This window comes from Aplidium turbinatum, chromosome 18 (genome assembly GCF_918807975.1).
Source record: "Aplidium turbinatum chromosome 18, kaAplTurb1.1, whole genome shotgun sequence".
NCBI lineage: Eukaryota > Metazoa > Chordata > Ascidiacea > Aplousobranchia > Polyclinidae > Aplidium > Aplidium turbinatum.
In genome coordinates, this window is record NC_137489.1 from 12052479 (window position 1) to 12079659 (window position 27181).

Here is a 27181-nt window from a genome sequence, read left to right on the forward strand (position 1 = left end):
TTTGAAATTTTTTTTTAAGTAGAACTGCCCCCTTAAAGACATCTCAAAGCTGTTTTTTACCTTCACTGGTACACGTTTCCTTTGCTATTTTCTTGTCCTAAGCACTAACTTTCAGGGTGTAAAGTTAGAAAATAGGAAAACTACGAGGTAAAGTTGTGAAAACACTATTCACCAACTTCACCTTGTATTTTTGGTCGATTCCAATCTATGACGTCATAGAATTTTGACAAGCGCTCAGTCTAGACTTGTACACCAGCTCCATATCTGTTTGGTTGGTTTTTAATCTTTATCCTCGGACTGACAACGCCTAGATAGGTTATTCCTAGAATCCTAGTAGTTTCGCATCAAACTGTTGCCTAGATATCATGTTAGTTTTTTCTGAATAAAAATTTTGTGTGGCCCGATAATTCATGTGTAATTTGTGTAATTGACAAAGTGGCTCGCGACCGCACAAAGGTTCGTCATGCCTGGTTTAACGTGAGTTTAGACTTTATGAAAATACAAAAAGCAGCCACTTTCAGTTCAGACTATTCTTTAGCCACATAACCCATGCCAGTTTATAAGCGTGAGTTTGGCAAAGCCTCTTCTCGTTGGCTATCTACCACTATAACTAAACTTGTACAGTATGTGTTGATGGTCTTGGGCCTTTACTGCCAAACATAGAAAAAATACTTGAAAATAAACACATCCGTCATAAGTGTTACGTCGATTCGTCATTATAATGACCCACTACGCAATGTAACCATAGCAGGTTTACACTTTTGCCTGCGGAGCTTTCTGCTTTAAATAAAAGTGAAATAACAAAGAAAAAGCGACCAAACAAAAGGCACAAGCATGTTGCAAGAAAATAAACACTCCACTGACACAGTACAACAGTGTCTAAAGAAATTAGCAAATTTGTACAAGAACGTGCCTGCTTCAACGACTCGACATCTATTTCCCAGGAATATGTTACAAAAAGACATGCATCAGATGCCCCATTCGGTTCGAAACTAGTTTTTTACATGTACAAACAGTATCTCAGTTGATCTAAACCCCAAAACTGGTGTAAGTTAATCTGAGGCTATTGATTTAGAGTTTATCACCTAAAAATAAGTAGGCCAACTTGGCTTGTGCTCGCGGTTTTAAATTTAAAATAGTTTTGCGTTGCTGAAAACGTTAGTTATGTGATTGTGAGGCGAAGAAAGCGTTTTTAAACATCAAAGTTTTATCAACGCAAAATACAAAAACAGAAACGTTGTAGTTACGAAACACTGTTGCAGATATCTAAGATATCTACGAAATGAGCAGCAGCTTGACCAAACCAGCTTTCGTCTGTCAACCAGCAGATACATACCACTTTAAAAAGAACAATCAACGCAAAAAGAACGTCAGGTTTAATGTACGTACGCCGTGATAACCTATTGGAAGATTTATTGTCGTTAGAAGAGGCACACCTACCCAGCCGGGAAGAATTGCGGGTTTGCTGTGGTAATACAATTTTATGAAAAAATAACAACGCTTTGAGAAACAGTTTAACCATTTCTTTGCACTAAACATTCCTATCTTCGCGAAAATTTTATGCAAGAAAATGTTAAGAAAACGCAAAAACAATGCAATGTTTCAAAAAGCAAATCGGCACAGCGTTAAACATTGCGGTGGTTGAGGTTCAACAAACATTTCTTGTAAGTCTGAAATTGAAAGCTTCGTGATCAGATGACTGAATATCAGGCGTTTTCAGTCATTCTCCATCTTTAACACAAAACTTTTCTATAGTGGGTATCGAATAGTCAACTTTTTTAAAGGAAATTAACCCAAGCAGCTACTTTTGTGTTAGGAGCAGGGACGTAGCCACAGAGGGGTTTGGGGGAGCATTCAACCTCCCAAATTTTAATCTTGCCCCCTAAAAATATGTTTTTAATACCATTACAACGTTTTAATGACATTGCATTGCATGTTAAATGGCATTTCATAAATGTTTGGCTGTATTCAGTAGCTGTACTTTTAAATAACTTTTTATTTTAAACATTAAAATATTTGCCCTCGGAAAATTTTCTTTCTAGTTACGTCACTGGCTAGAGGTTCTGGTATATTTAGCGCATTCGAATCATCAGCGTCTTTAGAAATTCACTCTTGATAGAAACACCCAACCGAGAAAGAATGGCGCGAATCGACGTGCAAGTAATAAAGAAGCTCAAAAAATAAAACAAGGAAAAGTTCCTATTAACTTTTGTGTTCCGCGCCTGCGATCAGTTCATCGCATATTTTCGTCAATTCCTCGTTTTCTCGACTTCTGTCTTGCAGCGCAGCAGTGAGCGAGGAAATTGTCATTTGCTCTTTCTTGTACTTTGCTTGCAGCGCGCCAATTTCCCGCTCTGTGGCGCTTCGGGCTTTGGCGACCTCAGCAGCAAGTCTAAAACACAATGACCTGATGTAAAAAGAAGAAAACACAAAGACACAGATTTTAGGCTAAGTACGACTCAAAAGCAAAATTCAAAGCAGATTTGAAAGGTTCTATGGAACAAAAAAAGCATTGCATTGTGCATTTAGCATTAAAATAAAGTCAACTGCCGTTTCGGTCCATTTCTGCGATAAACTTCAAATCAACTTGGCAAGCAATTCTCACTTCGCTTTTGTTGTTTCCGCGTCTTGCTTCAAAACGCGAAGATTCTTCGCCTTCTCGGTCAAAGTTTTCAGTTTGTTGTCCAGTTCCTCTCGAAGCTCGAGGTCGGTCTGCGATTGTGCAACAAGTGAGTAACTCAATTTGGTATAGAGGTGATTTTTTTAACCATAGACAACTAAAACCTAACAACCAGATGGCATTTGACATAATAACATGAAAACAAACTACAAATTACGAACGTTTTCGGCTATATTCATGTTAGCACTTTTCAATTAACCAGCTGACTGATGTTCTTCATAAATTGAAATTACAGATCTGATCTACATACACAAATATCGAAAAAAAGAAACGTATAAAAATGAAACGGCAAGGCAGAGGAGAGGCAAAATCACATGTCGCTTAATTGCCAAAGTGAGTAATGGGCAAGCAAGACTTCGTTAACTGGACCTAGTTCGTTTCAATCTATTGGTCGTTTTGGCAAGGTTGTCTCATCGTCGGATGAAATGTAATGGAAGAAATCTGTTTTGCTGCGTTTCAACAATCCCGAATATTCACATCATTTAAACGTCCAACGACATTGAAATGATAAAAAATGGATAACTTTTGTAAGCTGGATACTGTGGATAGTCATAAGGGGACGATTGACGGCTTTTAGACACAAAGTAAAAAATTTCCCCCAGTGAATATGGATACACAGTTAAACAATAAATACTATTAATACTACAAAAAGTGCTCAATGCAAAGCAAAAAGCCAAGCAGAGCAAATTACAGGCTGTAGAAGTTTTAGGAAGTAGTAACTATGTGCGATGTCACGCAGCTAAAGTGACATAGCATTTGAGTAGTTAATACGGGCTGCTGCATACTTGGTAGCCAATGCTTGGTTCTTAACGAGGTACAGCCTCTAGTGAGAATTGCTATGAATTACCGTATGTTGTTGTACTGGTAGGAAAACTGCTGTTTTTAAATACAGTTAATTCAATCAAGGAATCTCTAAGACATCGGAAAAATGAACATCAGCTGCAACGAATTCCCCAAATCAATGCAATTGCTACGAGTCGTACGTGTGTTATCATTGGTTGCGATAAAGTCAAGCACATCATCCCGTTAAAATTAAAGTTGATATTTTCACGCCGAATTGCGACTACTAAAATTTGAAATTTTGTCGACAAAAGAAAAAATCAGTTGTAAAAGGTTGAAATGACATCAACATTTACTGCCAATCGACCACAAAAATGTTGGAAATTGAGGACTTCAGAAACTAAGTCCTTCCAATGAGCCACAGCCACCTGTTTATGTGCTTTCAGGACCGGTAGCAATTCGCTGGCCTTGATATGGTAGTCGTGGTAGACTCTTTTCGCGGAGACAATGTCGTCCAGCACTCTTCTCTGATCAACGTGAGCCGCGTCCAATTCATTGCGCAATCCACTGATCACCTTCTCGAGTTCTCTCTCTGTCGTTTTGTTCGCCGCAACCCGAGCTCTGCAATTGAGAAAGAAACAGTTCAGTGGCCGAGTAGTTATCGCCTTCGGCTCTAGTGTTGGTGGGTCTGAGTTCGATTCCAGGTCGGGTCATACTAAAGATTTCAAAAACGGTACCGACTGTGTTCTTTCTTGCGTAACGCAGTGAGAATAAGTCGGGAAATGATGTGTTGATATCGTAAACCTGATATAAATTAAAAATGAAACCTGTCGTTAAAAGACCTTAGCTGGAGCGACAATAAATAAACTACAACATCATTATTATTATTGTTGAAGAAGAAAAGCCTGATTTGACATGTCATGGCTGACAAAATTTCAAAAACGTAAAAAAGTCTGATTCTCTGGCTGCTAACACACATACTTCATGTCATCTATCGACGCTCTGAGAGCTTCTTTTTTCCGATTCAGCTCCTTTTTTTCATTTTCCATTCGCAGTAGCTGTTGCTTGCCAAGAAACTCCTCGTGTTTACGTGTTTCCTCCGAAGAATAATGAGTCTTCACGTTCTTATAAAAACCAGTGTCTTTCGCAGCCTGAAGTTCATGGAAAAGAGGATAACATTATTAAATCTTGTTTTCACATCTTCCTTCACGGGTTTTTGCGAGGACAAAAAATTCAAAATTACAGCTTTAATATATGCTTCCACGCAAAATGATATATGTACTTTTGATAACGTTGATAAACATTGTTTCTGCAAAACTCCCTTTTAAAATTAAAAAATAAAATTTAATTGAAAAAGGTTGTTATGCGGATCCAATAAAATTTTGTAACAACGTATAGACCTGATCAGGACTGAAGGAAATCAAGGCTTCATTTGAGGGTCCTTGCGTAGAGTTAGCGTTCCACTTGTCACTGACAAGGTTCTGAGCCAACTGGGACACCGCTGGATGGTAAGGAGGAGTGCCGGAAGCCATCAGATTAGAATCCTCATCCAATCCCTCTCCAGTCAACTGAAAAGGCCGAGTTTGAAATAAAGTTTTGTATGCGAAGGCAACATTAAACAGCAAACACCGATCATGCCTAGCAAATTAAAGGGCCGTCCAGTTGAACAGATCTGACAAAGTTAAATATTTTTTTCCAAAGTTTTTCCATCGTTAAGTTTGAGCCTTATTATACTGTATTCTAAGACTGATAGAAGTTTCAGCCAGATATCCTCAATGTTAATTTTCAATTTCTTGTTTGACGTTGGCAAAGAAACCAACCAAAGGCATTCACGAGCCTTGGTCGTTTATATATAAAATTAAAAGTGGTAATAACATCTAAGTTTGAGTTATTGCTTGACTATAGTATCCCAACTTTGTTCTATCTATGTCTTTGGCCTTTTTATGTTTTTTTATCTTGTTTTTGATGTCATCAGGGTTGATCGGTTTAAACCGCCCGGTTAAAACCTGGTTTAAACCGGGCAGTTTTGACCACCTATTACTGGTCAAAACCCCTTTAGTGTATGAATCAAGTTGCTTTGCAATTGAATTAAAAATATTACCCTCCATGTTTAGTAATGATGTTCAACTATATTTCGTTTTGATCAACAATAATCTAAATGCTGGATTTGGAACAAAAAATATTCAATTTCTCTGTTTATTTTTAATATTTCAATCAGTTGGTTATTTTAATTATTGAGAAAATTCAAATTCTAAAAATAAGTTTCTAATGAACCAAAAAATTCTTGGTACAACGATGAACCATTTGCACAGCCAACTGAAGTACAAGAATTTATTTCAACAAATTTTTTTTTTATGAAAAACATTTGCCATCAATTTTGCCATAAAATTTGCGCAACATTTGCTCTCCCATTGCGTAGCACATAAGACGTAGCACGACATGTAACTAAGGTAGTAGTCTTAACGCTGTTTGATGTCTTGTTTTTGGCGGCGCTGAAACAAGAGAAAAATCCAAGATAAATATAATCTTTCCTACGAATTTTACAGGCAGCCATCTGTGGCTGCCTGACAGGTCGGTATTGGCGGCCATTAATGAAAGTTCAGGCGGCCATGGCCGCCAGCTATTTCGAGGCCTGCATATCAAAATGGTCACAACTCACAACTGCTTTTATATTTCCTAAATAGCCCATAGACCGGGTAGCCTACCATTCACTACATAAAAATATTTTTCTGGGTTTTGACCGGCTTAAACCTAGTTTTCACCGGTTAAAACCAGGTTTAAACCGCTTAGTGGTCAAAACCAGTTTTGACCACTTAGAGATCAACCCTGGATGTCATTGCATTGCCATAAATACCAAGTAAAAACCCCAAGTAGTGGGTCAGGGGAATAGAGTCAACTTATTTTAAGTATGCAACATTGGTAAAGCTTCAAGTGTTCATGAAGACGATCAGCAATACACTGCTGTATTCAAGTTTTCGTCCGTGCATAAAAATACAACAAAGTTTTATCTAACGTGTTTAATTTGGGAGCAGCGAAATAGTTTATAAAGAGTAGTAGCCTATGAGTGCTATACATAAGCAGAAAATCAGTCATTTTTTTACATTGATTCAATGTCTGTAGACGTTGAATCAATGCAAAAGATGACTAATTTGCTGTCTGAGGACTTACTGTCGTGTTGGAATCATTGTCAAATGTGTCGGGATATGACGCGTGAGGTCCTGAACAAAAAAAAAACATTTTGATAGTTTTGATTCTTGGCAGCAAGTAGTAGAACAACGAACGAAGCATACCTCAGGCGCATTGGCTGACTGCTTGGGTTGTTCGAAACAACATTTAATTCAAACCGAAACAAAATTGAAGACTTTGAAATTTGCGTGAAACAAAATGTTTTGAAATAGTTTTGTTCTAAACACTCATAAGTCTGAATAACAATTGTCAAATCATTTCGTTCCAAAATAAAACGAGACAGCTTTTCGTTCAAAACGACATAACCAAGACAAAAAATATGCACCCAAACAAAATCTTTCCATTTCAAGCAACCTCATTGACTGTACAGTGCACACCACATCAAGCGACAACAACTGCTGCAAATGGTTAGCCAGATTTTGCACATGGATCATGTTGAATCAATCACTTTTGTACCGAACAAACTAGATTTCATAGTTCCTTATAATTCAGCCGTTCACTAAAGGAGAACATCATAATTATTTAAAGGTTTTCCAATGTTGTAAACTTAAATAACGCTGGGACCACATGAGAAAACTAAGAGTAGGCTATCTACTACAAAACTGAACGAAGGACAGCAGATCTGCATCGTGGTTGCTGTAAAACTAAAAAAAATCACACCTTTACTGGCATTTAAACCTCTCTGATCAAACACACAAAAGATGTATAATTATATCCAGTTACCCTGGCAAGATAGTTTTCAAATGTTCAAAACATTAATGGCAAAAAAGCAGCTTCTTGTTCAGAAATAGAGGAAAATTTTCAGATATTACTAGTCATAAACTCATCACAATTGGGCGAATTAGCTTTGTAGATGAGAACGCTTTTTAAAAACATCAAATAATCGCAGAATCGACTCGCAGAACAAATAGTTATTGGTATAAGCATATCAATTCGTGTAGTCCAATGCCAAACGAAAAAACAACTTTCTTCTGGGATGCTAACTATTATGAAGAAACCTTCACAAAAAAAAGGTACGAGAAAGAATGTCTGTCCATTCAATAGGAAGCAGGAGTGCATGACCACAGTGATTAGTTATCTAAAGGGGGCTTGAAGTACTCGAGTTCAAAACGAACAATTCTTGTGTTACCTTAACACGTGAAACAATTTCTACAACTTGACCGTTCGCAAAAATACTGCTATGACTTGGCGTGTCATATTGAAGTTTTTTTTTTTTAACTGGTCTAACGTGCAGAGAAACTGCCTAGACAGCAAATCAACTGTTTTTTACATTGATTCAACGTACAGACGTTGAATAAATGTAAAAAAACGATTGATTTGCTGTCGTGGTAACCAAATAGTGAACTAAATTGTGTTACTAAATTTTTCGTTTATGTGAACTAAATTTTTCATCCTTTCAGTTGTTCAATATATCATATAGAAAAGAACTGAAAAATTAAGAGAAGTCGATTTAAGTGACTGCACAAAGAAATACCTGCTTTTCGACGACGTTGCAGCGTTATATTCCAGTATAGTTACAAAAGGAAATTGGAACCAAGCACCCTCAAGATAATCTATCTCTAAATAATTAAGCAGGTGCTGGATGACATCTCAAAATTTCTGTTTGAAAAACAAACCTAGCAGGTAAAATCAATCCATATGCTATTATTAGTGTTTTATTCAAGATGTACAGAACAAAATCTGTCAATAGCCTCTGCTATAAGGCTTATAAAAGTTATACAAAACCCTTTGTTAGACACTGTCTAGTGTCTACTCTATATGCTCAAAAAACACTTTCGTTTTGAAAGTTACTGGCAACTGTCTAACACAGATCGTCAAAACAAGGTAGATCATAACTGATGATAACGTTTTTCAGTTTTCATCCTCTAATCTGCACTGGTTTGAGTGACCTGTTCCTGTCGCTTCAAATTCACGCACTGCACAACTGACTAACTTTTTTTTACATCATTCTTCAATTTCTTCCCAAGCTAGCAAGAAAATTAAATCACTCATTTGACGCTTGGTGTAATTCTGAAACGCTAAGTGGCTGCTGGCAAACAACTCTCGACTAAAACAAACTAGTACAAGTACACATCGTCTTGTAGTCAGATGCGTATCAAGCCCAAGTAGCCGGGCAACGACATAAGTACGACAAACAGCGTCAAATACAAAACACTAAAAGAGCGCGCGCTCTTGTTGGACAAATAGCCAACAGTTCTATTCGCCAGACAAAAGGCAGAGTGAGAGATAAATGTCAATATAGTAGAGCAAACACATTCGTTGTTAAACTTTTTCTTGTATCTCTTTGTTTGGCTTACCTTAGTGACAACGCTAAATCAATTGTTGCCAAATGATCGTGTTTGTTTCTTTAGCAGGTTTGGTGAAGATTATAATGCCGGTCAGGTTAATATTTCTATTTTGACAGTGAAGGTCTGGATAAACTTTTTCTAGATTAGGGCGAAAACGGTCGTGCAGATTTCGTTTTGCAGAAACGAATCCATAACAGAGCATTTTAAAACGAAAAAACGTTTCGTTGCATTTAAAAAATAAAGTCAGTCTGAATAACTCTTACATAAATTTGACCGGAAAAATCAGTAAGACACCGGTACTTCATCTCGACAGACAATGCATCCAATAATATTTAAACTTCACATACTAACCTTGTGCAATGTGCATACTAACCTACAAGTGCATGCTAACCTTGAATAGTGTTCCGCATGAGGGCACCCGCGAGATTACAAGAGTACAAAATCAAAATTGACAACCACACAGATGGTAATAATGTTAGCCAGTCACACTCACACGATTATGACAGCATCTTTATTTCCAAAACATGTCACTTTGAAAGCAAATATATTAAAAATATCCTTTGCTTTTGTTTATAATGAACATGATTAGACTTGTTATTTTTTTAACTCCGCGTATATTTAGCACGACAAAAACAACAATATTACAAACGCTCATTTTTCAAACAATAAAACCACAAAAGCAGTTTTGATGAACTGACACAACTTCATAGCCCGGCTTATTGTTCATAATAACCATTTTTCTAAAGACAAAAATGCTAACAAATGAAACAATCATCTCTTGTGAAACTATCGCTAGGCGAATTTGTCAGGACGAAAAAACAAAGGCTTTCCGGTCATCTGGGGTTTTCTGCTTTGGTTCTACGTCAACGTATTGGCGACACGGAATGGCCCGTTTCGGTGAGTCCGATTCGGTGAGTCTAATTCCCTATTCGGTGAGTCTAATTCCCTATTCGGTGATTTTTTGAATTTTTTTTTTAAATTATCGGGTACCGTAGCCTAATTATCATTGCCGTTTTAGGGTTAGGGGTTAGGAACTCACCGAATCGGACTCACCGAATAGTAGCAGACCCTGGCGACACTACCGATTGCTCGCACTAATTAACAAGCAATTTTCAATCTTATTATCTTATATCTATCTAAGTTCATCTGCAACACTTTTATTTTGCTTCTGTTGTATCAGACACAAATACCATATGACCTATTGACAACTTTTTTCAAGATTTTCAAGCGTTGCCGATGCTATACTTTTTACTTACTCGTATGAAACAAAAATGACCACAACGCCAAAACTGCAAAGCACCAAAATGGCCACATACTTTCAGGTTCGTTAGGCATGAAAACAATACAACACGGAAAAACGTGATTAATTGAATGGTGAAGGACTTTAAAGAATGAATCAGTCACTTTTTCTTTCGTCCTACAAAGAAAGCCGTGAGATATCATAAGATGCCTGGATATAACGGATAACCGGTCATGCTTTCACAACACTTACCTTGGGTTTGCTCTTGATTCTGCTGCATGGCCCTTTCGATTGCTCTGAAAAATGAACCAAGAATATACAAGACTGCAGAAAAAAACTTGCATTTATTTTTTAATATTTTAGGTCCATGTACAAACACTTTATGCTGTCATAATAACCATTATTACTGACATTGCCCCAGTTAAAAGTGGAACCGTTCATAAATATCTTCTGACAAACGTCAAACCAACAATGCTTGATATAAACGACTCGGTCAATCATTGCATGTCTTGTAATACAAACAAATTTATTTCACACCAGCCAGTTCAATTATAAACAGCTAAAAATCGATTTCAATTTTCGGAAAAATGGACAGAAATTTTCAATAAATCGAAATTAATTATTATCCTTATAACGCTTTTAACCACGAAAATATAACAAAGTAATCAGCATGACAAAGACGGTACTTACGCTACAGGCTCGACTAGCGGGTCAAACTGGACATAAAGGGATTGCTTTCTTAGTTCTGACTCAATAGCCGAATTCTAAAAAGTTTGAACAAGTCAATAATTACAACGTAATAAAAATATCAGAGAATGGAATAAGAATTTAGTACGGAATATTGAATAAAACTGTTCACCAGGCATTTAATTATAAAATAGTTTCTGAATAGGGTACTGAAAAGTTTGGGTGTTCATCAGGATAATTATCGTTTCTAGCACTAGTTGCAATATTCATCTGATAAAAGTGCAACTGGTGAAACTGTGAAAACTTGAATCGCTTTCGACTGCCGAATGTCAGGTGGAAAAAGCCGTTTAAACACACCACACACACGATACGCTCTGGAACGCGTCTTTTGCTTAAATGTAAAGGTTACTATCATATGCAATAAAGCCTAGGCCAGACAAATATCTAGTAGCCGAATGATCTTGAAAATCATCAATGTATTACTTTAGGGGCCACGAGAAAACTTACTGAATTATCATTTTCCTTGTCCCATAGATCCTCCCACGACTTCAATGAATTCGCATCACCAAATACTGGGGGAAACAACAAGACAACACAAATCAAAGAATGAAATGCAAGTACTTCAGAAATCCAAACACACTTTGAAGTTGCAACACCTTTTGCACAATGTCTAAGCCATAAACGCTGCCACATTATGTCGGCAGTTAACCACCGCAAGTGGCATACAGCTGTTTGAGTCTACTGGGTGTTACCACAACCGCGTTGGCCACTTGGTGACCAGTGCCATTATTTATAGTCGGTCGCTCCTGATGGATGAAAATCAAACAATCAGTTGCTGTGTCCACTGTCCAAGGCAATGCAATGGAACGAGATATCATCAGACTTCAAGCGGAAGAACGGGTGCCCACTACAACAACTCATTGAATTATCACAAAATGTTAGAGCTGCTGAGTCTGAATCCCGATTATGACAGAGAGACTTTTGTTTAACAACAACGAAACTATTCTACAATCTACAGTATTTGAATAAAGACATTTATGATCATGGAGGGGAAGCTGACTGTTGCAAAGTTTCACATCGTGTGGTAATTGAATCGATGCGTCACGTATCAGTATTACGCTGTTGCGTGCTGCTGCTCTCTGCTGTTCATATACACAAAGTTGCAATGCCACCAGGACCTATTCTGTTTTTTTCCCCGATGCAAGTTTGTGCCGAGTTGGAAGATTCCTATAAAATTGGGCGGGAAAGCCAGACCTTTGTATCCATCAGCAAGCACATTGTCATGTATCTTGCCTATAGACGGTCGTCTGCTTACAAAGTGTCAATCAAGCGTTATCAATACTCGGCCATGCAACCAGCATTTACAAAGCTACAGTCATCTTTCTAGTTTCATGAAAGACCAGATTGTGCTGTCTGAACTTAATGTCAACAAGTACCCACCTTTATCGGCTGGCCTAAACAAATTGTCAACTTGAGGTTCAGGATTTCTTATTTCACTGTTTTTGCTCTGAAATTTAAGTAAGTTTTAACTTTTTGAATATAAAATGCTGCAACTAGTCATAAAGATGACATTAAATGTTAGTCAACTCACGATAAGTGTAGCAGGAATACCAACTGTCTAAAAATCACACTCACAATTTAATATCTAGTTTTCAGATATATCTGCCATATTATATTTTCAAAAGTTTAAATCAAGGCTGCAGAATTCCATTACACTCAACCATGATGTAAAAATGTTTAGAATGGATCATGTGAACTCTGCTATAATGGATACAAATTATGGCTGGGTGATACAAATGTGCGGCTACAGTTTGTACTCTTGCTTTTATATTATAAATCTTGCATTTACATTAAAGTGCAACTGCACGATGACTTTGACCTCACTTTATCTGAAAGAGCATGTTTCAATCTATAAATACCAACCTCGCCCTTGCATTTTAAGGTTATATTTATCTCAGTAAAAATTATCAAAACCATGGTTTTCCACGCGCTTGTATTTTTGGCCACGTTCCTGTAATGGCGGATTGCATTGCGCAACACGCGGATTATGACGTCACTTGTAGTCAGACCTCGGAGCGACTATCGGTTTTGCAAGTGCTTTGGTTGGCTTAGTCTTAGAGGGAAGAGGTTTTTTTTCGCTGCTTCGATCTCGTGGCACGTGCTTTTTATGTGAAAGCAAGTAGTATAGGCTCTTTGCAATCTCTAGTTTGAAAAAATAAGCCAGGTCTGTTGTCTTGTTCATTGAGATTGTTGGTTTAAGAGACTGACCAAAGCTGTCATAGGCCCATAAGGAAAGCATACGTCTTAACCAATGTCATGTAACATTCTTGTAAGTTTCAAGTCTTTCGTTCAAATGTATCTCTTGGAAAAATGAGCTTTTAAAAGAAAACATTTCTCTAGCAATTTCGTTTCATAGATTATTGTAGTTCTGAACTAAATATTTAAAATGGTGAAAATTTTCTCTATCTGTCACACAAAATCTGTTCCTGTTGCAAGGTGACATTTTTTGCCTTCCCGAACGATCAACATTTGCAAATTAAGTGGTGCAGGTTTGCTCATCAAGTCCGTATGTGGAATGGACCCTTCCCTAGCAGTGTTATCTGCTCAAATCACTTTCTTGAGCATGATTTTGAAAATTGGGAAAAAGATGACAAGCCCAGACTACGCAATGGAAAGTTGTCAAATGAGTGAGTAATGTTGTTTACTGTTCAACAGCCTTTCAAAAGCTAGTTGCGTAATTGTTCCATTCGTACTTAACGAAGCTGTTATGCCTCTCAGGCTGGTCGCTTATAGGCACGTGCTGGAGAGGCTGTTGGATGGAGAAGTTTTGGGCAAGTCGAACAGAGTCGTGCTGCCATCCTGCATTGTCTCTTTTATTCGTAGAAAATACCCTAGCGACGATGGGGATTATGCTGGATTCAGAAAACAGCCACAATGATGTTGCGACCGTGCCATATTTTAAACTGATTGTCCTGCTTTGGTAGGCTATCATGCACGTTATAACGTCCGCGTTTTGTCGCTTCTACCTTTTTCTAGACCTCTGCTATGTTTGCCATATATCGTTTTTTCGTTGTGATGGTCAGAAATAAAAACAAACTGAACTGATTGTTGAAGCGTTATTGTACAATACAAAATCTTTTCGATATAGGCTACTGTAACCAAGTTTGCCTGTTCAAATCTACAAAACTAGCCTTCGGCGATGGGTATCGCAAACCACTCCTGGCACACAGGCATCAACAACTAAATTTGTATAATATGCTGGCTGGAAGATGCGTCTTCATTATAGATACCTTATAAATTAGCGCATTTACCTATCGCGTCTAGTTTGGTCTCCACAAAGTTCGACTACAAGTGACGTCATATCGCTAGGTGGCGTAGACGAGTTTGCCACTTCCAGGTAGCGTGAGAGAGAAGCGCTAGAGAGCGTGGGAAAAAGGTCGGTTTCTTGGCTGTGGGTCTCAATTGTAAGGAAGTAAGTTTTTCATCCCGTACCAGACGTCTTGGCAATGGATTCTAGCCAATGTTAATTTGATCGTGCAGTTGCACTTTAAAGGATGCAGAGCTTGAAATAACAAGATTTGCGTAAAACAGCTGAGCATTGTTGCGAGAAAATTACCTGCAGGGGACGGGGTTTTCCGGATTGAATGTTGCTTTCATCAGTCAACACAGTCTTGTCACTCACGGATGGCGTCGTTATTTGTGAGTAGGAGGAGGTTTCCTTTATGTGTGAAGCCTCACTCTGCTGAACTATGCCATCAAAAGATGATTTTTCGGTTGGAGAATTGGCAAGGGCTTTGTTGGATTTGAAAGGGTTAAAATTTGGGTCATTGAACTGAGTGGTTTCTTCGGATTGGTTTGGTGGATTCAAAGCTTTAGAAGTGTCGTTTTCGTTGGGTAGGCTTTTACTTGACTTAAAAGGATCAAAATTAGGATCATCAAATTTGTCAAAGTCCATACTGTATGCTCCTTTTAGTGCAGGTATTTTGTCACCATTTTCGTCATTTGTTAAATTTTTGGTGGTTTTGAATGGATCAAAATTAGGGTCATCAAATTTGTTGAGATCCATTGAATAAGCTCCTTTGGCTGGTACAGGATCCTCAACACCTTGGTCATCAATCTCTGCAGACTGCTGCAAATTTTCTCGCTGTTTTTTCTTCAATGCAGCTAATTCGGAGCGAATTTTCGAAGGCTTTCCTTTCGATTTCTCAGCCTTTTTCGGCACTTTCTTTGGAACTTTAATCTCTTCAGAAACTTTGTTGTCATCTTCACTTATTTCTTTTGGAACCCAATTTTCTGGAACAGTTTGTTCTACAGCTAAAGGAAATTCATCACAACTTGTTTTTGTTGGTGAGTCTGCCATAGCTTTTTTCGATTGGAATGGATCAAAATTAGGATCATCAAATTTATCGAAGTCCATACTGTATGCTCCTTTTGGTGCAAGTATTTTGTCACCACCTTCGTCATTTGTTAAAGTTTTGGTGGTTTTGAATGGATCAAAATTAGGGTCATCAAATTTTCTGAAATCCATTGAATATGCTCCTTTGGCTGGTACAGGATCCTCAACAACTTGGTCATCAACCTCTGCAGACTGCTGCAAATTTTCTCGCTGTTTTTTCTTTAATGCAGCTAATTCGGAGCGAATTTTCGAAGGCTTTCCTTTAGATTTTCCAACCTTTTTTGGCACTTTCTTTGGAACTTTTACCTCTTCAGAAACTTCATTGTCATCTCCACTTATTTCTTTTGGAACTGAATTTTCTGGAACAGTTTGTTCTACAGTTAAAGGAAATTCATCGCAACTTGTTTTTGTTGGTGAGTTTGCCATAGCTTTTTTCGATTGAAATGGATCAAAATTAGGATCATCAAATTTATCAAAGTCCATACTGTATGCTCCTTTTGGTGCAGGTATTTTGTCACCACCTTCGTCATTTGTTAAGCTTTTGGCGGTTTTGAATGGATCAAAATTAGGGTCATCAAATTTGCTGAGATCCATTGAATATGTTCCTTTGGCTGGTACAGGATCCTCAACAACTTGGTCATCAACTTCTGCAGAATGCTGCAAATTTTCTCGCTGTTTTTTCTTCAATGCAGCTAATTCGGAGCGAATTTTCGAAGGCTTTCCTTTAGATTTTCCAACCTTTTTCGGCATTTTCTTTGGAACTTTAATCTCTTCAGAAACTTTATTGTCATCTGCACTTATTTCTTTTGGAACTGAATTTTCTGGAGCAGCTTGTTCTACAGCTAAAGGAAATTCATCACAACTTGCTTTTGTTGGTGAGTTTACCATAGCTTTTTTCGTTTGAAATGGATCAAAATTAGGATCATCAAATTTATCAAAGTCAATACTGTATGCTCCTTTTGGTGCAGGTATTTTGTCACCAGCTTCATCATTAGTTAAGGTTTTGGTGGTTTTGAAAGGATCAAAATTTGGGTCATCAAATTTACTGAGATCCATTGAATAAGCTCCTTTGGGTATAAGAGGTTCAGATGTCTCCGTAGGGGGCTCAGTGGAAGTAATGTCACTAGTGTCTTGAGATGGATTGACGATTTTTTCTTGTGAAGACCTTCTCAGTGTTGAGCTTTTGTCAACTTCTGATCTTACTTTTTTCTGGGATGGCCTGACACCTTCGTTTTTAGGCAGTGGCTGAGCATCATAGTGAGATGATCCATCGGTTATACTTTTTTCATTAACGTCAGAGGATATGCCTTCACTTTCAGCCGTTTTTGCCACATATGATAATGGAGATTCTTCCAAAACTTTTGTTGGTGAGTTTGCCATAGCTTTTTTCGATTGAAATGGATCAAAATTAGGATCATCAAATTTATCAAAGTCCATACTGTATGCTCCTTGTGGTGCAGGTATTTTGTCACCACCTTCGTCATTTGTTAAGCTTTTGGTGGTTTTGAAAGGATCAAAATTAGGGTCATCAAATTTGTTGAGATCCATTGAATATGCTCCTTTGGCTGGTACAGGATCCTCAACAACTTGGTCATCAACCTCTGCAAACTGCTGCAAATTTTCTCGTTGTTTTTTCTTTAATGCAGCTAATTCGGAGCGAATTTCCGAAGGCTTTCCTTTAGATTTTCCAACTTTTTTCGACACTTTCTTCGAAACTTTTATCTCTTCAGAAACTTTATTGTCATCTGCACTTATTTCTTTAGGAACTGAATTTTTTGAAACACCTTGTGTCACAGCTGAAGGAAATTCATCACAACTTGCTTTTGTTGGTGAGTTTGCCATAGCTTTTTTTGATTGAAATGGGTCAAAATTGGGATCATCAAATTTATCAGCTCCTTTTGGTGCAGGTATTTCGTTAACGCTTTCGTCATTTACTAAGCTTTTGGTGGTTTTGAAAGGATCAAAATTAGGGTCATCAAATTTACTCAGATCCATTGAATAAGCTCCTTTGGGTATAGGAAGCCCTGGCGACTCAACTGAAAGCTCGGTAGAAGTAATCACTTCAGATGGATTGACAACTTCTTCTTTTGAAGACTTCCTGGTTTCTGGAGTTTCATTGCTTTTGGATATTGCTTTTTTATTGGTTGTTTTGGCAGCTATCTTCTTAGAAAATGTCTCACAATTCTCTTGCATTGAGACGTTTGCTCTATTTTTCTCTTTAACTTCACAAATATTCTCACTTTCAGCTTTGGCCACAGACAATAAAGATTCTTGTAAATTTTCTGTTGGTGAGTTTGCCATAGCTTTTTTTGATTGAAACGGGTCAAAATTAGGGTCATCAAATTTATCAAAGTCCACACTGTATGCTCCTTTTGGTGCAGGTATTTCGTCAACGCCTTCATCATTTGTTAAGCTTTTGGTGGTTTTGAAAGGATCAAAATTAGGGTCATCAAATTTACTATAGTCGATTGAATAAGCTCCTTTAGGTACCAACACCTCTACAGGGTCCACATCTGTAATGTTCTCTCCACTTCCACTATCAGTAACAAGTTTTGGCTTTTCTTTTTCAGGTTCAGAGGCTTTAGATAACTTCATTTCTGTATTTGCAGCCACAAACGCCGATGACATGTCTTCCGTTTGGTCGGTTGCATCTTGTCTTGCATTTGTTGATGTCATTTCAATACAATGTTGTGCATCAGCGATGCTATCCATTGAAACAGTTTTGGTTTCTTTAGACCCAGTGAAAACGTCAGGAATTTCAGAAGTAGGAGAATTAACGACGGCTTTGTTGGATTGAAACGGATTAAAATTGGGGTCATCAAATCTGTTCAAATCCATTGAATAGGCTCCTTTCGATTCAGGTGGCGCATCAACAGTTTCATCATTTACCAAACTCTTCTTGGTTTGAAATGGATCAAAATTGGGATCATCAAATTTGTTGAAGTCAATAGAATATGCCCCTTTGGCAATCGGTGGATCGTTCGAAACCTCAGTTGCATCTGGATCTTCTTTTTGACTAGAATCATTAGAAAAATCTTGATTTGCTTTTGCCGTTTTCGTTGGCACCTTTTTCTTGGCAGATTTGGCGTTTTCTTTTGATGTAACAATTACTTTATCTTCCTCTCGACTTGCAACATTTTTTTCAGTGACATCGACGCTGTTAAGACTTGGTTTCATTTCTATAAATTCAGTGGTTAATACTTCAGCCTTCCCGGTAGATTTATCTTTTGAGGGACTGATAACAATTTTGTCTTTGAAGTCTGTAACTAAGTCATCTGTCTTTTTCACTTCAGCAGCAGGAAATGAATAGGCATTCTTAGAATCCTTAGTTGGGGAATTGATCATTGTGTTTTTTGATTGAAACGGATCAAAATTAGGGTCATTAAGCTCCAAAGTGTATGCTCCTCTAATTGCAGGTAACTTGTCGCCATCTTCATCATTAGACAAACTCTTGGTCTTTTTAAAAGGATCAGAATTAGAATCCTCAAACTGATAACAGCCCATTGAATACGTGCCTTTAGAAATGGGAAGTTCACCACCATCCTCGACCAATATATCATCTGATGCACTTCGCACAAGCAAATCTGTTTCAACTGTTAGAGGTACGGAACTAAATTTTTCGGCATTGTTTCCATTTTGAGAAGTTAGTACACTATCGTTTAGTGCAGTTTTTGTGTTTGCCGTAACGTTATCTTCACTTGATGCTTTAATACATTTATCACTCACTATTTCATCGCCTTTGTTATTTGACTCTGCTGTAGATACAACATTATCTTCTGTGATCTGTTCACTGTCGTCAATGGATAATGCTTTCTTGGAATTAAAAGGGTCAAATTTGGGATCATCAAAATCATTGAAATTCATAGAGTATGACCCTCTTGTGATGATTTTGTTTGTTATTTCGCTGTCCATGTTGTTTTCAGGAGCACTGTGTGTGTTTTCTAAACCGATGTCATTTGTGTGATTTGAATCTAAATTCTCATTATTATCAATGGAAGTAGTTTGAGACATGCCATGGCAAACAACGACATCGTTCACTTTAATTTCCTCCGAGGGCTGAACCACACAAGACACATTCCCATCTTCAATAGTCAGAATCAAATTTTCCTCCACCAAAGCGTCAACAGTGCTATTGTCATCAGCGGGGATCAATATTCTTGTGGGAGTTGCTTCAACACTGTCAGCTTTAATTGTACTTGTGTCGCTAGAAGTTTCAAATTTCTCAGCTAAACTTTCAGAGAAATTAAACAAAGGTACACTGGACTCTGAAGTAGATTGAACAAGATCAGTAATATCAGCAGTTTCTTTATCTTCTCTTTCCCCTGTAACGTTGGGGTTCATTTCAATACTGGATTGGATGGCAGGTGGCGAGTTGGCAGTTGGTGAATTTAACAAGCCTTTGCTTGATTTGAAAGGATCATAATTGTCCAAATCAACAGTGCTAAAATCAATGGCATATGATCCCTTTTCTACAAGAAACTGATTATGAATGTTACTGTCATCTTCCTTCTGTGAAGAATCACCACAAAAAGACTCAGTATTTGTTTTTTCATCTTCTGGTAGTTTTTCTACAACACTATGACTTTGACTCACCAGTTGAGCTGTAATATCCTTGTTTTTCTCAGCCATAATATCAACTTGAGTTTGAACAGTCTCGTTAGATGCTTGAGCAGATATTGCAATATTTTTACTGGCAGGACGTGGCTTTACAAAACATTCTGAGTTAGGCAGTTTCTCTAAGTCTGTGGTAACACTCAATGGCAGTTGTTTATCTACAGGCAGCGGTGAACTGATTGAGGTTGAGTTAATACTCGCATCCATGGCAGGAACTGACTCAGGTTTGTCATCAAGAGAGGTAGGAAATGAAGAGGATAATAAGCTATCAGTTTTTTCCAAAGACATCTTTGATACTGAAGCAACAGATGCACTATCAGCTGCTGAGTGTATATCAGCCTTGCTAGTTTGAAATAGATTGTAATTGGGAGAATGAGTCTCCTTAAAATATAACGAGTCACTTTCCTTCGGCAATTCGCTTTCTGCAGCATCAGAAAATGCTTCTTCACTGGACTTTTGTTGAGTGAAGCTTGGATTAGAAGAAATACTTTCACTTGTATCAACTTCACTACAGAGTTCTTTAAAAAATCTTGTGGGATCCTCCTGATTGGTTATAGTTGAATCCAAGTGATCATCAATATCTTCAACAATATCCCTTGAAGGAATATTCAATGAAGATCCTTCCTTTCCGTGAAACCTTGGTGGTTCAACATCATCCAATGCATCAAAGAAAAGTGTATCTGAATTATCATCTTCAGTGATATTGCTGCCAGAATCATTGTCTCTGTCGGGTACCATTGAAGAACCAATCTTTTTATCTTGCATGGGTCCCTTACCCTCAAGCTTTTCATAGTTTGAAGCATTGTCTCCTTTTTCGTGAACTTCTAAAGATTCTCCGCTCTTTTCTTTGGAGAAGTCATGTAAATTTTTTCCAAAAGCTGAGCATGAATCTCCAGCTGCAAAGTTATCTCTTTCGGACAGAACAGCTCTACTTTCAACTGTTGTGCCATCAGCTTCTAAATCGAAGACAACAAAAGGACTGTTTCCACGGGATGTAGCTTTCCACCCATCTTTTTCAGATTGCAAGCCAGTTTGCGTCATGGGCTTCACATTTGGTGTATGAGCCAAAGATAAACCTCCAAATGCCGCCAAACAATCCTCCAAGGGATCAATAACACTGAGTGTACTCTCTGATTTTGCACCATAATTGTTTTCATCAGATGCATCCTTAAAAACAAAATATGAATGTTTTAACTACCGTAGGTAAGTAGAAAAAAGACATCACAATCTGACTGTCAATGGTCAAAAGTTAAGCCCCATAACTCATAGAATATTGGTCCGATTAAGGTAAGTTTTTAGATTCAATGGTAGTTTTTATCAACAATTATCATTTATGCCAAGCTTCAACCAAATTGGAGAACGAAGATGGTAGTGTTTCACCCATTGGTTCAACTAAGAAATAACACACCAAAAGATGTGTACCAAAGTTATATCAAGTAAATGATTTTTAATTGTAGTTAGACTTAGAATGCAAATTGGCAGAGAGATTACTTTGTGTTGGTTTCGTTTGCTTTTATGGAAGTACATTTAATTTAATTATACACTTATTGTAATCGATCCAGCTTTGATGCGTACTACTAACCGAAGACTACCATAATAAATATTGCACACAATGTGCTAAGTGCTCCAAACCAGCAATGCACTCACGCATTGAAATATTGATTAAAGATTAACCTTGACACAAGATTTGTTTCTAAAAGAAGGTTTATAAAGTTTTAACAGTTATGAATTTTAAAAAATGTTACATGTTTTATAATGATACCAACTTTAGTTAACGTGAGCTTTATGCTACTTATTAACTTTACTGTATTATGCTAGGATCCACGACTTTATGCCGCGGTCCGAATGACGCGAACACGAACGACGCAAGACAGAACTACCGCAAGACCCAAATGCCGCAATACATGAATGAAGAGAGATTTGATTATTTCTTATTAAAAATAAATGACTTTTTAATCTGTGATGACTGCTTTAAAACTATCAATACAAGTCTAGTAGACCATGTGCACAGCTTGGTTTTGTGCAGAAAGGAGTAGATTCACAGAGTAGAAGTAGTTTGCTTTGTTTTTGTTGAATGAGTGAGGTTTGCACAAACAAACCAAGTACTAATCACATGGCAAAGTTTACTTGTACAACCATCCTAGACAACAGCTTACAAATTCTAGAAATGCGTTGGCTACTTTCTGATACGGCTTTACTGCATGCCACGGTAGTGAATTTAATTTGTTGAAAAAGCTGCACAAATAAAAATATAACAAAAACAAACCATTTTCTAACAAGAAATTACTTCATAACTCAAGTACACAAGGCGTAATATGCGATTGAAACTAACCACACAAAATTGCAAAAGTAGGATGACAAGTTAAAATAAATTTAGGCCTACTGGCGAGTTGAATGTACAGTATTTCGTCTTCGTGACCATACTGCAAGAACTGTAGCCTACTTTTAATAATTAGTTTTTCAAAATGCTTTTGTCAAATTCATAAAAATCAAGAATCCCTGGCCAAATTGCGGGCTAAGTCTTAATTTTATCTACTACGAGTTTTTTTTTGTATATTTGTGCACAAAGCGAAAATGGCCAAGTTTTAATACAAATGAATTTATTGGATATTAATGGGTACGATACCGTACAACTTCGAATGTTACAGAGACCAAAAATTGCCTATGAATTAATCCTCTCAAGTTAAATATCACTGTTTGACTGCGAGTCCGAACCTAATAGGTTGTCTTCGAAAACAGAAAAGTGCAAATGATCTCCTGTGTTGTTCCTGAAGCAGGAAAAAAACTCGACTAACTGCGGAAAGCCAGACTTACACTTCGGGTTTGTTAGTGTAAAAAAAAAATTTTTAATTTTTGTTTGTGTGACAAATGAAAATTGAATTTGCCACCGCGGCAAATGAAATTACTAGCGTATTAAAAAAACGATGAATTCTAGTAAGAAATAACCAGGTCTCGTGTTATTCATGTATTGCGGCATTCAGGTCTTGCGTCATTCATGTCTTGCATTACTCATGTCTTACGTCATTCATGTCTTACGCCCTAGAGATAGCGTCATTCGTTATTGCGTCATTCGGACGCGACATCAAACCGTGTACCCATTATATGCTGGTATAGAAGTCTAAATAGCAATGAAGTTCCAATTTATATAAAATAATAGTTATAATAATATTATTGAACAATTATTTAATATTAATACCTCAAATGTGTCTTCAAGAGCAGTTACACACAACCTTGAAAAGTCTTCATTTGAGCACGACTGGTCTGTATAAAAATATATACAACAGTGTATGGGGCGCCGTTTGGAAAAACACAATTTAGCAATTTTGCAACACCAATTTAGCAATTTTGCAACACATTTAGCTATATTGCAACAATTTAACTAAATTGCAAAAATACGATTTAGTTATATTGCAGCAATTTAGCTAAATTGCAAAATACGATTTAGCTAAATTGCAACAATTTAGCTAAATTGCAAAATACGATTTAGCTAAATTGCAACAATTTAGCTAAATTGCAACAATTTAGCTAAATTGCAAAATACGATTTAGCTAAATTGCAACAATTCAGCTAAATTGCAAAATACGATTTAGCTAAATTGCAACAATTTAGCTAAATTGCAAAATACGATTTAGCTATATTGCAACAATTTAGCTATATTGCAGCAATTTAGCTAAATCGTATTTTTGCAATTTAGGGTGCAAGTATAGAATCCGACACCCTGGTCAACATGACGTCACAAAACGGACGCAACTACTACATAGGGGGTGAAAAAAAGGATCCTGAAAAGCGGCGGAATGAAGGTGATAAAGCGGAATGGACATGGATTTTTTGACAATTTTACTGTGTTTTTGCAATAAAAACTTTAAACCAACGTCGAGTGTTGAATATAACTAGTACCTAGAATGACATAAAATTTACCACATAGCATAAATTCAACTAAAAATTTACCCAATTAAACTTTAAAAATAAAAATATGAAACGTTTGCAACTAAATGTGTTGTAGCTATCTAATTTCTGCTCGCATTTTAATTTTTACAATAAAAGTACCAATCTAACGCAACTGCAAAGAGTATGTCTTACTTCAATTAAACAGTAGCACAAAATAAGTACCATCTTTATCTTGTGATAACTTAAACTTCACCAATTTGCATCGATTCTCAGCAATTCAATTTTTACAAGAAAATCATTAATCCTTTACAAATTGAAAGAGTATGTCTTGCTTTATTCACCTGAAAAGTTTCAGGTTTATATCTCATCTACCAAACGAGCAATCGTCGTTCAAACCTAACCGCTTTTTTTCAATGCATTGTAAAGGCGAATCGATCCTTATTCAGTAGGCTATACGCCACCCCCTGTTTGCTGTGATCGGTAAATAGTGCTTCAACTAAACTTGCTGTATTTTTGGCTGTCTTCCCTCGCCAATTTTTGTAGGCTATCCTGCATTGAATTCGTGTGTCAGTTGTTGATGGTGCTATTGAGAGGTGTCGCTTGTGGGCTACAGCTTTAATGTAAAATTTCCAAATTCATTTAGCCTATTTATTTCTCTTAAATGTAGCCTATGAGTATTCCTAACGAGGACAATATGTTATGTCGAAAACGTTGGATTTAGTAGTTTTTTCTTGTTTTTTTTGTGTGTGTTTAATCGAAAATATTAAATCCGATAACGTTACTGGTATAGCCTATGTATCTGGTACAACAAGTCAAGCTCTCTATACCAAGGCTCAAACATAACATCTTGTTAAAACATAATCAAATTAATCATCTGACCAAGAACTTTTTATTATTAACTTTTGCATTCACCACATGCCTAGCAGAGGAGAACAAAGTCACTTTTTTTTACTCCGGCTCCGCTCCTGCTCCGAAAGGATTTACTCCAGCTCCAACTCCGAAATTCATTTTGAAGTGAAATAAGCGTGAAGCTACTTTTTTCAAGCATTTTTTAAAAGACACAAAAAGCCCAAACACACCTGGGCTTTTTTAAAAAAGCCCGGGTTTTTCTGAACCTTGCTTTTACTACCCTATGCCCCCCCACCTGAACAGGAGAATAATCAACTTTTAGGCTTTTATTCAATTTAGGGTGCTATCAACAGAACATTTTTGCATGTAAAGCATTGGACTGTTTCGGTACCCCTAATAAGGACTTTTTGTAGCCCTAAAAAGAGCCCTTCTCCTTTACAATGCATTGAAAAAAAGCTTCGCTGGGCGGTTAAGTTTGAACGACGATTGCTCGTTTGGTAGATGAGATATAAACCTGAAACTTTTCAGGTGAATAAAGCAAGACATACTCTTTCAATTTGTAAAGGATTAATGATTTTCTTGTAAAAATTGAATTGCTGAGAATCGATGCAAATTGGTGAAGTTTAAGTTATCACAAGATAAAGATGGTACTTATTTTGTGCTACTGTTTAATTGAAGCAAGACATACTCTTTGCAGTTGGGTTAGATTGGTACTTTTATTGTAAAAATTAAAATGCGAGCAGAAATTAGATAGCTACAACACATTTAGTTGCAAACGTTTCATATTTTTATTTTTAAAGTTTAATTGGGTAAATTTTTAGTTGAATTTATGCTATGTGGTAAATTTCATGTCATTCTAGGTAGTTATATTCAACACTCGACGTTGGTTTAAAGTTTTTATTGTAAAAACACAGTAAAATTGTCAAAAAATCCATGTCCAGTCCGCTTTATCACCTTCATTCCGCCGCTTTTCAGGATCCCTTTTTTCACCCCCTATGTAGTAGTTGCGTCCGTTTTGTGACGTCATGTTGACCAGGGTGTCGGATTCTATACTTGCACCCTAAATTGCAAAAATACGATTTAGCTAAATTGCTGCAATATAGCTAAATTGTTGCAATATAGCTAAATCGTATTTTGCAATTTAGCTAAATTGTTGCAATTTAGCTAAATCGTATTTTGCAATTTAGCTAAATTGTTGCAATTTAGCTAAATCGTATTTTGCAATTTAGCTAAATTGTTGCAATTTAGCTAAATCGTATTTTGCAATTTAGCTAAATTGTTGCAATTTAGCTAAATTGTTGCAATTTAGCTAAATCGTATTTTGCAATTTAGCTAAATTGTTGCAATTTAGCTAAATCGTATTTTGCAATTTAGCTAAATTGCTGCAATATAACTAAATCGTATTTTTGCAATTTAGTTAAATTGTTGCAATATAGCTAAATGTGTTGCAAAATTGCTAAATTGGTGTTGCAAAATTGCTAAATTGTGTTTTTCCAAACGGCGCCCCATAACAGTGATAAACAATGAAAACTATTAATTCTACAAAAAGTGTTCCAGTCATACATACAAAATATACTATTAATACTAGAAAAAGTGCCCAATGCCAAGCAGAGCAAATGATAACAAAACACAAAGTAATATCGTAAATAATAATTATTTAAGTACCGCACTCACCCATTGCTTGAACACCAGTGTCTGAAATGTGAATAGGAGATTGTTGAACAGTGATGTCAATGGCAGTGGTATAAAGAGTTTGTGAAAGAATAGAAGATGAATTAATTGTGGTGCTCAGATCTGAATCATGGTCAACATGATCAATGGATAACAAACCAAACTCGCTGCCAAGATCTGTGATGTCTTGATTTATGCTTTGATCTGATGAATGGAAACCAATGTATTTCATTAAATGTTTTTGCAAGTTTTCAGATAGTGGTACTAGAAATATTCACCAAAGTTAAGTGAGTTAGTGATTTGGTTAATGATTAATGTCACACCATCATCAACAGACATACACTGTAATAATAATAATAAATAATGAAACATGAAGCACAAAACCGCAATGCAATAGGCTATTACAGTTGTACAGCTTCTTTCTCAGCAGGACATATGAAAAGCACAAGAAAATAATTTCTGGCTCATTGCCAGCATGGATCAGTGCTCTTCTCTACAAGTTAAATCTTGAAAATCCGGAAAGTGGCTCACCAATCGTTTACATGGCATTTCATGATCACTAAATTTCAAAACACAGACTGACCAATTACAAACATGGAAAGATTTTGGTCTCAACTTAATGAATTCACTAAAAAAAGTATTATACTTCTAATGCAAAACACATAACAAAATAGCTGATGATGCAATGCATCTGGTATCAAAATACCAGGAAAAATGTTAATGCCATGCAGGCCTCCAAGCTATAATTCGGTAAATGGGCTCCGAAACTACCGCACCAATAGGCCGTGTTTGGTCACAGGCTTCCACAAGCCAATATTTATCCACTCCGTCGGTATTTAAAACTTCTCTTCACTCGCATTTGCAACCTTTTTTAAAAAACGGATTTTTAAAAATACAAAATT

At 36.8% G+C, this 27181-nt stretch overlaps 1 protein-coding gene across 1 annotated transcript; it reads right to left on the bottom strand.

The window, feature by feature from the left end:
- Window positions 1-820: 820 nt before the first annotated feature.
- On the bottom strand, window positions 821-18860 carry LOC145787373 (uncharacterized). The gene is made up of 11 exons (XM_082599104.1): window positions 14478-18860; window positions 12302-12368; window positions 11369-11433; window positions 10865-10938; window positions 10427-10470; window positions 6629-6678; window positions 4861-5028; window positions 4442-4611; window positions 3889-4081; window positions 2606-2712; window positions 821-2392 (listed from the first exon to the last, which is right to left on the bottom strand). The coding sequence occupies exons 1-11, from the start codon at window positions 18759-18761 to the stop codon at window positions 2203-2205; spliced, it is 5412 nt and encodes a 1803-aa protein (XP_082455230.1). The 5' UTR covers window positions 18762-18860; the 3' UTR covers window positions 821-2202.
- Between the last annotated feature and the right edge of the window lie 8321 nt (window positions 18861-27181).